General features: G+C 39.1%; 1 protein-coding gene across 1 annotated transcript; it reads right to left on the bottom strand.

Moving 5' to 3' along the window:
* Positions 1 to 2366: 2366 nt before the first annotated feature.
* Positions 2367 to 11280, bottom strand: LOC144662638 (uncharacterized). The gene is made up of 6 exons (XM_078523500.1): positions 11067 to 11280; positions 8559 to 8624; positions 8372 to 8468; positions 7783 to 7897; positions 5945 to 6081; positions 2367 to 2871 (listed from the first exon to the last, which is right to left on the bottom strand). Exons 1-6 carry the CDS (start codon positions 11134 to 11136, stop codon positions 2859 to 2861), a joined length of 498 nt encoding a protein of 165 aa, XP_078379626.1. The 5' UTR covers positions 11137 to 11280; the 3' UTR covers positions 2367 to 2858.
* Positions 11281 to 13023: the final 1743 nt, after the last annotated feature.

Genomic DNA, 13023 nt, shown 5'->3' with positions numbered 1-13023 from the left:
GACAAAACCATAGCTTCCTTGCAGCCAAATGTTATAATTGGCGTTATAACTTAAAGTTACAAGCAGACAAGATTATCTTTGAAAACTGTTCCGACGGACCATATTTCAAAAACCCACATCGCAATCCGTTTCAATCTTCGACACTTTTGGCCATCCGTACCTTCTTTTGTATTTGGTGTGTTATTTAAATATTCCTTCACTGTTTTAAGAGGTTATTTTATATATTTAAAAAGAATTTGATGGTCATTTCCTATGCTTAAGTTCGGCTAAAATCCGTGACACGGTCCTTTACATAGATTTTTACAATTTTATTTCTGCGTTAACTACGCAATTTTTAATAAAAACAAACGTTCACTGGCTAAAAATATTAAAAACAATGAGCTTTCGGCTGTCGCTCTACAGCCTTCGACGGATAAAAAATTGAATACAAAATGGATAAAATATATACAAGAAAGGTGTGATAAAAAGAAAATAATGAAAAACAAAGTAAAAATGTGCTAATTAAGAGGCTATTATTTTAAAAATAATACAATATTGGCTTGGAATGGGCTTTGAGTTACTGCAATTTTTGTTTCGAGCTCGGTGTTTGAATTTCCCGATGAAACACTCTCTTGAGCGTTTGATATTTTACGTCACAATGAATGCGCGTTACACACTAATGACAAAATAATATGGCAATGTCTCTGTTATCAGCTCTTGAAGAGTACTTGATATCTGTGACATAAGGAATGCTCTGTTACCTTGACCTCGACACGTAACAACAAAGTTACCGTAAAAACATATCAAGGAAAGTTTGCGTTGACGAGTGTCCCTCGCACAGTGAGAAAGATGGATATTAAAATCCCTGTTCTACTAGCTCTGATGATTGGGAGTGACTTCGCTTATGGACAGGACAGTACTGGAATCTTTGATGGCGAATTTTCCTTCGTTGGCATACTGATAATACTTTTATTTTGTTTGGGTGGCGTTTATCTGTGTTTGTACTTCACTTGCTGCCACGAATATCTGTGCGCGGCTGAGGAGAATGTTGGATGTTGTGGAGACTTGAGGAATCAAGAATTGAAGCCAAATGGAAAGGACAATGGAAATATACAAATTGATTCTTCGTTCATCGTTGCGGTTTGAAAAAAAAAAAGCCTGTATGAATAACTGATAATTCGAAACACTGACAAATTGTGAGTCGATGTGAGGAATGATTCTTCTCTGGAACCAGCATCTTCAAAAAAATCATTTAATGAACCTCATTCGTTTGTGAGATTACAGAAAAGCCTACACGCCTTCCCAAACAAGACAAGTTTGTTTAAAAAGCTCACCTGGAGTCGTGCTATGCGAAACACTGAAATAACCTAAAATAGTGCTCAGAAAAACAGAATACATCATCAATGTAAACTGTATCGCTGCATCAAATTTATGAGATCAAGGTAAAAAGGAAGAATAAAAGAATTCTCACAGTAAAAGCTTTATGGATTACTGTAGACTTACCTTCAAGTCGAGCTATACTACCAGCAGAAACAAGAAGCGAACGTTCTTGAGAGAGTCTACGCGAAAATGAGCGGCGTTTGTTTCCAAAAGCCATTACTTGCAAGTCGGCAAAGGAGAACGTTATCAAGCTAAGAACGGTGATTTTGTTTCAGTTAAGTCACATCATGTGGTATAAATCCGCTTTTATACGTGCAATTTTTATGTGACAAATATATTTGATCGTATAGATGACACAACACTAAATTATCTGTCGGCAGTTCAAAGTTTAGGGCGCCATAATACGCACAGAGATACGCGCGCACAGTGCCCATTGGGAAATGTTGGGAGTTTGGGAGATTTGGGACCACATTTGCCCCACTTTATGTGACGAGTCGTCAACACGAGCAATTTTTCGTTTGTGACAATTTGTATTTGCCACATCACGTCACATAAAATTGTCACATAAAAATTGCTCGTCTAAACGACGGTCGTTTTTTCACAGCTTAACATGGGTTTAACGGATATCTCAATCGCGTTTCAAGGAATCCCAAAGCGCTATCACAGTCCTCTATATCTATGTTAAACGGTTTTTGTAAATTTGTGGGTGATTTTTGGGGATGTTGGGAGAAGATAGTTTTTTCTCAAAGGATTAGTAAAATTTAGAGAAATAAATAAATACTGGAGATTTAATATGTTTTTAAAATTATAATTTTTAGTTAAAATTGGTAAACGGACACCAGACGGTCCCCTGACAACCTGGAGTGCTCTTGTGTGGGGGTCAACTGTCTTGTGGTGTTTCAATTTTTTATCTGACTTCAATCCCTTCTTTAAACCTCTTCAATTTTATTTAAATTCAGGTATAATGCCCCCTTACAGGAGATGGCTGTAAAGTAAATACAAGTAAATGCTTACTCCATCTACGGTTTTTAATTAAAAAAATCTTTATTATTCAACAAAATGTGTCAAAAATCAAAATGTATGGTTATATGAAATGATATTTAGCTTCATTTATAATGCTCATTAAACTGTAAAGTTCATTTTTCTTTTTACAAATTTTCACTTTGACTTCCATGGTCTGTGCTTTGCATTTACAACCGGGTTTTCTACTTTGTGTCTGGAAATCGAGGGCATTAAGGACGGACCATTATTGTTTTGAGGGGGGGGGGGGGTTGGGCAAATTTTCTGAGCAAGATATTTTTTTCACCTTCAGTTTGTTCAATTTTTTAAAGATTTTTCTTATTTTTTTGTCTCATGGCTCTCCTTGCACGACTTTTTTTCAGCCATTTTTTTCTGTGCAAAAATTTGGGTTTGGTAACTCCCCCCCCCTCCCCCCACAAAAAAAAAAATTCAATGGTCCGTCCCTTATGAAGATCTATGAAAAATGCAGCATCGTCAGACTAGTATAAGCCCCTGTAAAGAAACAAGACAGTGGGTTAAAGTTCATTAGTACATAATTTGCAAATAAATGTGACAATACTCAGTAGTCCGAACGCATAACTTTCCTCACCCGGTGTGATTTTAAATAGGTCTCGTTCAAACACGCACAGGAAAAAGAAATTTTTAAAATTCCTTTGCGATTTTGTGCTTGTTTTGTTATTTTACCAGAGAAGAACCAGCGCGTGACAAGCAAATCGCACCACACCTCATTCTTTGTGAGTCATAATTATCATGGATTGCGCATGCTTGTGTCTCTTTGTGTCTCTTTGTGCTTTTGCTTATTCTCTATTTTCCAATTGCCCATAATACACTTTGTTTGCCCTCCAAATTTTGCATAAACTATTGTTTTCAAATTCCTTTGGGAGGACTGCATATTTCCAAAACAATACTTTATGCAAAATTTGCATTATGGGCAATTGGAAAATAGAGAATTGCAAGAGTGAACATCCTTCTGCAGTATATCCTTTTTTTTATAAGTGTACATAGGGCGTATCTAGTTACCTAGCTATGAACTTGTATAGCAGGTCAGTAGAGAAAATTACGCAAAGGGTTTTACATGCAAATGATAACATATATGTTATAAAGCACATACGTTGTGAAAAAGAGCTGGGGCAACGGCTACTAGGGCTTACTAAGGAAACAGTCTGTTCTAGACGTCCAGTTCATGTCATTCCATGCAACACCCATACCCTTGTCTGTCCGTCTGACTTATTACTGTCTGTCCAAGTGCGTTTGTTTGTCCGTTAGTAGCTATCTGTCAAAGTTTGTGTGTTTATCATTAGATGTCTGTCGGTAAGTCTGTTTGTCGGTCAGTCAGTCTGTCCGAGTGTGACCATTTGTCTGTCTAGTAGCTTTCTCTCAATATATATACAGGGGCGGATCCAGGATTTTTCAAAGGGGGGTGGCTGTTGACAAATATTTTTGTTTACTATCTTGTTTAAGCTCCTTTTTATAGAGAGGGGGGGGGGGGGGGCGGTTATCAGGCTTAAAGGCAGGATTTTTAAAGTGGGAGTCCAAATTATTTTGTGCCAAATTATTATGGGCCGCAGACTTTATGCCCCTAGGGGGGTCGGGGGTATGCTCCCCCAGAAAAATTTGAAAAAGTTGAAGCCTCTTAACCCTATTCAGACCGGGCTTTTTTGGACCTTCTCAGACCGGGGGGGGGGGGGGGGGCTTCGGAAGCCCCCCCTATGTAACTTCCAGAATATTTAAGCAATCACCATGAAACTTATAGGATGTATTGTACGTCCGAAACTCTTTCTTTTGGTATACGTCACGTGGGATTGTGACGTCACATCACGTGACAATTACATCATGATGTCAAAACAGCCGCCATCTTGGATCCGCCATCTTGGATTTCAAAATTTTTCCAAAATGCCAGAAAACCACCCAAAATCATTGCAAAGTACTCAAAATGAATAAAAATGTACTTTAAACCCGTAAAAATGTAAAAATAATGCCGTTTAAGTTGATTTTTATTAACAGAAACACGCAAAATTACAATTTGGGAAAACATGCCTGTCAAAATGCCGTTGCCATGGTGATGTCAAGTTCCTGACACATCATCCAACCCTACCAATTTGTTGCCAGATAAATTTTAGGAAAACTCAGAAAGTTTGGTAGCGTTTGGTAAAATCTTAAAAAAGTTAAAAAAGTTCAAAGTCAGCGCGGGCCTCAAAAGCCCCCCCCGGTCTGAATAGGGTTAAACGTGATTTCCGTGATTTCTGAGTAGCTTTAGACATCTTTCAATTAAGCTATTAAACCGCTGTTTTTCCTTGATAATTTGACAAAACTATCCTTTCCTCAACTTACCTTGTTTAACATTGAATTATTTTTGGGACAGAAACTCTAATTCTTTAGAACAGTGATTGAAATTTGAAGTTGAACTTACGAACTTACACGAAAGAACAGATATGCGTTGTTTTGTTTACCCACGAGCGTGGAAATTTTTAGCCCTGGCAAAGTGGCCTGGAGACGACTTGGAGAGTCAATGCTTTGCTTGTGAAATCGCTTCGTTTAACTTTGATTCATGCAAAGAAAACAGTAAGAAAACTGGCTAAAAGGGTGCATATGCTAAACATAGTAACACTTTTTTCACCTTACCCAGTGTCATTGTCCTTATTTTCTATTTTTTGTGTTTATTTTCATTTTTCTTGTGGATCAAGGGGGGTGGATAGCCATCCAATCCACCCCTTGGTTACTTAGCCACGCCACCTTTGACATCCAGGCAAGTAAACATGGCCGCTTTTGTTGAATGAAAATTTCTTTGATTTGAAAGAAACCAGTGCAAGTCCTGGATATTTTAAACATTGGTAATTTTTTAAATTAACTACCAAGGCTTTTGGACCGAAAATATTTTTAAGAGATGGTTCTCAAGGCATTAGAAATGATCGTAAACACGGCGGTTTTGGCGATCGATGAGAAACTCAGTCAGATCGATTGAGCAAACATTATTTAGTTCTTCTTCTCACCGGAGCTACTCATTTTCGAGAGGATTCGCACATTCGCTTAGAAGTATCAACAATCATACAAAGGTACCGGACATCTATCTTTCTCGTAGTGTTTGTTTTGTTTCGTTTTATTACTTTATAAACTATAAATAAATTCTGATTGCAATCGATGAATTAAACTGGTTTACACAGTATGCAAGCGAACACTTGTGTTTGCTGTTTTCTTGTTTGCTATCGTTATTTTTTTAAGTTCTTGATGATCACCTCTAAAAATTATACTAAAACAATTATTCGCCCCAGGCTCAGTGATTATTGTTGAATAATCACTTCGCCTGAGGCGAATAATTGTTAAATATGTCTGTCTGTCTGTCTGTCTGTCTGCTGTCTGTATGTGTCTGTCTTTCCAATAGCTGTCTGAGGCTGTTCATTGTTCAGCTATTCAGTGTTTTGAGGCACAAAAAGCCAAACATCGAAATATCCAACGTACCAACTTTTTTCACATGATTAAATCCCTTAAATTTTGGTGTTCCCAGGAATAAGGTATGTTGTTGAGGAGATTTGCATATGTCAAGTCAGCTTACTCGCTTACAACTTACCAAATTTCCTTGTCGCGATCGCTGACATTTGGGTTATCAAAACCGGCAATTGGGTTCATTTTACTACCTCCTTGAGTGACTTGAGAGGGAAGGACACGAGGTCCGGTGACACCGGAGACACGGCGTGCTCGAGGGTTCTGTTACAATAATAGAAAGAGAGTCAGGTTGAATGTAAAGACCTGCCTCGTCCCCAGGCACAGATCGGCCGGACAGTTAGGGCTGAAACTCTGATAGGCGGGAAAACTGAGAGCGCGGGGTCTGATGGTTCCGTCAGCATCAGGCCCACAACGCCAAGTGAACCGGGCACAACCAAGTAGGAGGACACTTGGGGACGAGGCAATGTAAAGACTGGAAATAATAACGGTATTTCCTGAGATTTTGAGCAATTTTCGATTGAGTGTTTTAAAAGCAAAGCCTAAGTTATGTAATGTTTAATAAATGAGCAGCAGTGTTTTATCAAGTTTAAAACACGAGGCGCAACCGAGTGTTTTAGACTTGATAAAACACGAACTGCGAATTTATTGAACGGCTTCAAAATCTTCTGATGTAGATCAACTCATTCCTGCACTAATGTTTAGATTTGGGGTTATTTTGGCCTAGAAAATTGGACGTAAAGTTTAGCCGTGTCTTTATCAGATATAAAGACACTCATTAAACATTAATTTCTTTTGTATTTTCTTTATGAATCATTAATGAGTTTTTGAATACTCTGACAAATCATAAAGGGCGCTGGCAATGCATTGAACCAATCAAAACCTGAAGCTAGTACACGGTACGTAGCCAGCGTAAAGCGCGGGAAAACGCGGTGCGAGCAAAGCACGTTTGGCTTTTGTTCAGTACTTACCATTAGAGCAGTTTTAGGTTGTGTGTCGTGAAACCAAAACCAAAGTAATTACTCTGACCAATCACAAGGGACACTTACAATTCAGTAAAAAATCAAAACTCAATGTAGTCATCACTAGGCGCGCGAAAACGTGCACGAGCCTTCTCGGATATTGTTCGTGGGAGTTACTTCTAATTTCGATTCTAATTGGCCGAGAAAGTGGCGCGATATTTTTGAGCTAATCAATGAGCGTAGCAATGCAAAACCAAAGTTAAAGGAAATTACCTTTGCACTCTAGTCTAAACCTCTCTAGTCGAGATAGTACGTGGCGCGAGTTCTTTCAAACCAATCACATAACGTAGCAACGCATTAGTAATGCAAAACCAACGCAAATGCGAATTACTTTCGACACAAAATGAAAATCGCTCTATACCATAAACATGATGCGAACATAAATAATCTCGTTTCAAAGCAGTAACGATGAAGTACAAAATGTTTTTGGAAATTCTAAAAACAACTTTTCACAAGGTAATTAATGTCGCAGTAGGCCAATAAGTGTTTTTTAGAATTTTAAAATTACGAGTGGTAACATGTCAAACATTAAAACTCATTCATTCCTTTGTTTAACGAGAAGTTACCACTCGCTTTTCCTAACCCATTTTTACCCCTAGCTTTTACCTCATGTCTTGCCCAAGAACACAACGCAATGACCCCAGCCAGGGCTCGAACGTGATCTGATCTGAGTCCAGCGCACTAACAATTAAGCCACCACGCCTCCATTTTCTAAAGCGAAAGTCCGAGACTTCGAGTAGTCCCTTGAGGGCGTGTCGCGTCTCCTCGCGCGCACTAATTTTCTCGCGCCCTCGACTGACTCGGAGGAAATGAGGAACTACTCATTGCCTATAGAAGTCCTTATCTCTCTTAACACAAGAAGCCCTTCACAATTACTGATTCAGTGCTTCTGAATGACTTAGAGCTTAATGAGATCATTCCTTATTAGGACATAGAGGTTTACTTGATTTTGATTTTGGTCCTCTGTCTCCTCCAATGCTCTTTCGTGTGCTTGGCTTGGCCATGTGGAATAGAACGTGTATGATCCTCCTCTACCCTTTGTATTTATTAAGTCCAACCTGAAATTAAAAATCGAAAACATCATCAGATTCGGTTAGACTCGGCAGCCATCGTACCGTAGCGAGTTGAGGCCTTAAGGAAGGGTTCGGGGAGGGGCTCCGAGCATGACGGGAACGTTCGTAGGGTGTTCCAGGGGCTTCAATGCTGCTCCGCAACTAACCGAACGCCTGAAACAGGCTAGAACATTAACGTTCCTTGTACTTTTAAAGATTACAGATGCACATTTTACAATGAAAAACGCATTTTAATAATTTGTGGGTTATTTTGCCATCCCCGGTGAGAGTTTGGTACTAAACAGTTCCCTAGTAAGTTCTGTTTGTCATTGGTGGGGTTTTCCGCCAAGGAAAAAGTCAAAGATATTCAGTCTGGTGGAATTGCCTGCCCTGAACTTCGAATATCTCCACATAGGTTTTTTCAGATTGTTATCAGCCGAGGAGTGCCCCTTCTGACTATGCTAGTCTAAAGAAGCCTACCTTTTCTGGACCTTGCTAAGCTTGTGAGCCAAACAGACAATGATAATACACTGGATGAAGAAAACGAAGCACAATGCAATAACTACGGCAATGAGAACTGAGGAGAAGGAGAACAGGCAATCAGCATTTAAATATCTTCTGATAGAATCAAATACATTGACAACATGGCAATAATATATGCACTTACGAATTTCTGTCGTTCGGCTGCAACATATGAGTGAAGTATAATCATTAGCACAACACGCAGCTGAAACTGAACAGAATGAAAAGCGATATAAATTTTGTGCCAAATGCTGTGGGGAGAAAATACAAGGAAGACGACGGATCTCTGTTTACGTGTCATAAATTACGACTCTAAAGAAAAAATTGGGGAGGTTCAAATTCGATGAGAGCGCTAGAGTACATTGAAGTTCCCCTGGGGGTGGGACGGGGATTTTTTTCGTAAAATTTGAATTAAGCCGTAAAGGAAACCAATCTTCATACTCGTCCAGACGCCAACACACAGTATGGCAGTGTTTTTGTACATTTTCCTTCATTGATCCCTTAAACTATGGCTTGACGGCAAAAAAATGTAGGCGTTCTATTCTGAACACTTTAAGTGAGACCAAAATATTAATTTACACCTCTCAACAGGACGATGAGCTTCCCTGTCTCTCACATGGGTGCCTTCCCGCCCCGGACATGGGAGTTTCTATGGAAACTTGAGCCAACGTCCCCAACACGGCCTAACATGTACAATATTTTACTTTGGCGCATGCGCATAGGCCAAAAATTTGGACTTTTCTGCTTAACCAATATGATTTATTTTTTTGCTCCGTTGCTTTTAATTTCGTTTTTTTCTGCTTTCGTATTCTTTCTACCTTCTACTCCGTACATCCTTTTCTCTGGCCTGAAAAGTTTTGATCTTTATCAATGGAAAAACCTGTAAGGAGACCATGATCAAGTACGGGTATATTGGCCTGTTTTACCACCAATTTTAGACCAAAAGCTGATCAGAATGCAGTCGATCGATATTCAAAATGGACAGTCGTGTGGAAAGATCTATCCAACCTGTATTAGTTGCATAACACAAGAATCTGCTGACGTGCAAATCATTGACGTCATAAGTGGTTGAATGGCCATTCCTCTAAATCCCGGAAAAATCCGGGCCTAGCATAATAAGGGTTAAAAACATGTTTAGACACAAGAGCATTCAAAGATGTCTTTTTCGGGAATGTGCTATGGAAACATATAGAAGTGTTGTCCAAAAACAACATAGCAACTGACGTATCCCGCAGGCTGGTAACATGGGCAACGACAAGTTATTTACCGGCAGGGACTTCAAGCGTATCATCTTTAGTCTCAAGGATACACAATTTGATTTGAACATATATCACAAAGACTTTGACGTCCCATATTGTATATAATATATTTTCTTTATCAAACTACGTTGATTTGTAGAATTTGTGGCATTCAGTAACTTGTGAAAGCTTTTTTTCGACATCATAGCACAATTCAGTGACGGGATCGCACGGTCCGCAAACTGCTTTTGTTTTCTCCTAAAGAACCAAAACTGCCATAATTTCTTGACCGTAAACCGCCAGATAAATACAATACGAATGTACCCGCAAACCGACACTAAAAACTGGCTTAAACCGCCAAACTGCCAGAGTATTTAATAGACCCTGATAGATGTTTCACGGTGTTTGATATTGACGCACATGCCAGGAGAAGGGTAAATAGGGGTACGCAAATCCGCCGATCCGTAACTCTTTTAGTTCAAAACAAAATCCGCATTCCTTAAAAACTTTGTGGGTATAGTCACAGCAACCGACGGTAGATGCTGTTTTAATGCTATTTTTTAAAGAACTTTTGTTTTATTGCTTGTTTTTTTGCGACAATTTCGCCAACATACCGACGAAAACCGACCAAAGTGATCCGATCTTCGTTTTAGTATCCACGATCAGAGCTTCATGACATGAAGAGATCCGCGCCAAAACTCTCAGCTCACCCGCGATCCGCTGTGTTTTCGAAATTCGCGAATCCGCTCAATGTATCACAAAATCTTGGCCGGCGCTTTTCAAGGCCAAGTACGTCAATCCGCGAACCTATTCCCCTGCCCACCACAAGTACAGACTCGATGAAGTAATATCGCCCAGTTTTGTTTGAGATTGAAGCGATATAAAATTAAATGTTGTAGGCGGGTTCGTCCAAGCAAACTCTGAAAGATACCCAAACCATAGTGTACTTCAAGTTTATCGACAGCTTCTACTGGGATATCCGACGAGTGCCCGAACAGTCGTTATGACTTCCGAACATCTCCAAAAATTTACCGAAATTGACATGCCCGGCTTTCAAATAGATGCTCTGCTTTTGCGTATGTGCATTTATTGCTACGTATTTCTACTCCTGAGAATGCTTCATCATTTAAGACTTGGTAAATTAAATTTCGTAAAGTAGTTAATGTTATGAAGACTATGAACATATGGCCGCGCTTTCGTGTATAAACAATACATAAACTCCAACAAGCGACTACATATCAGACTGATTAAAAACAAATAACATTACTAAGCTGTTTGTACAAGATATCGGAACACTTTTCCAGATTATATTAGCACAAACACTTCCCGTGAATGATTCAAGAGTTAAAAGTAAAAAGTTTCTTGGGATATAAGCTATCCATGACAAACATTCCGTCGCTTGCCCATTAACTTACCTTTATGTAAACTAACCAGCATCAAATATGCAACAATATTGGTCTTGAAGTTCGTCTGTTTCGTAAACATTTTTCAGTATCCCGATCGTACGCAAAAGCGTCGACAAATTGCAATTGAAGGCACTCGGATGGTTACTAAACGCTTCAAAATGTAGCAATAGGGTCGACAGTTTTACTTCATGTGGAGTGAAGTTCAGCATGGGATTTGAAGCATGAAATTTGCATTCTTGATTGATTGAAAAGAGCACAATAGACATCATGAAAGCGTGGAAGAAATAGAAAGAACTGGAAAGATTAAAGCATAATTGACTCCGTTGTTAAGTTGTTTTTGAGCAAAATCGTGTTTAACCTTTTACAATTTTATAGATTAAAAACTAGACAAGACCAAATCAGTGTTAGGTGTTTCAACATCAAGCAATGTAACTGTGATTGAAAGCGCATTTTCCGGATTTATTTTGAATTTCACAATGCAATTACAATAAATCAACGTGTTGGTTTTTGAAGTGTTGTCTTCACCTGTCGGCCAGGTTAATACGTACAGTGCTTGTTAACTTATTTGCCAATGATATTCTTATTTGTCGTGCAATTAAGACCTCGCCAAAATCTACCCGCGGTCTTGAATCGAGGCAAGAATAGACTCAAACACGCATAAAAATAGTATCATGCTGTTATTTATTCCAACTGGACAATTGAATGACGTGTTTCGAATGCTCCGGAACAAAGATGCATTCCATATATCTTCGTTCACATATTATAAATATACATTTTGTCTTGTAATAGAAGTGAATAATCAATGTTTATTCACCGTCTACTGAATTTAATACTTTTAGCAAAATCCGGTCTTCTCTTTCCTGTTTCTCGTTCATCATCGATGGGATAAAGAACTGGGCGAAAACTTACATAAAACTGTCGATCAATCGTCCAATATTTATTTTCTGTTTATGTACGCAGTGCAGACCTATCCATTTTTAAGGTGACTGTCGATCGTGCTAAAGTCGGGTTTACACGGGCAGTTTTATGTGTCAAATATATTTGATCGTGTAGATGACACAAAAAATTATTTTTCATCAGTTCAAAGTTTAGTGCACCAGTAGTGACTTTGGACAGCAGAGAAACGTAGAGCAAATTATGCGATCCCCGTGCCCAGTGGGAGATTGGGAGACTGGGGACCACCAATGCTGTTGCGTGTTTGCCACATTTTATGCAGAGTTAATAGAGTTTTATGCGACGAGTCGTCTACACGAGCAGGTTTTCGTATGTGACAAAAAATTATATATTTGAAATTCAAACAAATTTACTTGGAATTGAATTAATAATTTTCCAGATAGACAAAGGAACAATGCTCGCTCTGGAGAACATCACATCTGAAATGGGCAGGGGAAGGGGGGGGGGGGGGGGGGGGAAGAAACTCCCTTTGTTACACGACTAAAAAAGAAGACATAGCGGTGCCGGGCAACCGAATGTGCGCAGTAGCTATTGAATGGTTGCTAAGGGCATAGTGAATAGCTTGACAAAGTTCGTCTAGTTCGCATGTCTTGGTCTTGACCGTGCACAAAACACAATAGCTATTTGCATTTTGTTTGTTCTTTTGAAGTTTGCCGGACATCACAACAACACAACAACAAACAGTGATAACGGTGTCCAGTCTGACAAAAAGTAGTGGCTTGCGAATTATACCAATTAAAACTAACTCCAATGATTCTGAAATGATTTACCATTTTTTGGTTGTTAAATGTCAAAAGTGACCAATTTTTCGCTTGATATTCCACGCCGCCAAAACATTCTCAGTGATATGACGTGTGAGAAATCAGTGGCGTGAAACATCAAACGCAAACACCGTCACTATTCGCATTTCACACGCATGCAGTCATTGATATTTAAATCTTTCTGAGAAAACAAAAACTTGGGGTGACGTCTTTCTTAGCAACGGCTTGATTGATATAGACTCGCACCGTTT

Source organism: Oculina patagonica, chromosome 8, assembly GCF_052425735.1.
Source record: "Oculina patagonica isolate OP01 chromosome 8, crgOcupat, whole genome shotgun sequence".
Classification (NCBI taxonomy): domain Eukaryota; kingdom Metazoa; phylum Cnidaria; class Anthozoa; order Scleractinia; family Oculinidae; genus Oculina; species Oculina patagonica.
Note: the sequence above shows the minus strand (reverse complement) of the source record. Positions and strands in the feature narration are given on the sequence as shown.

Coding starts and splice junctions, on each gene's coding strand:
- LOC144662638 (XM_078523500.1), bottom strand. CDS start 11,136: ATGTTTACGAAACAGACGAACTTCAAGACCAATATTGTTGCATATTTG. Junction 8,625..11,066: donor GCTGGTTAGTTTACATAAAG/GTAAGTTAATGG, acceptor CATTCTGTTCAG/TTTCAGCTGCGTGTTGTGCT. Junction 6,082..7,782: donor AGGACCAAAATCAAAATCAA/GTAAACCTCTAT, acceptor TTATTGTAACAG/AACCCTCGAGCACGCCGTGT.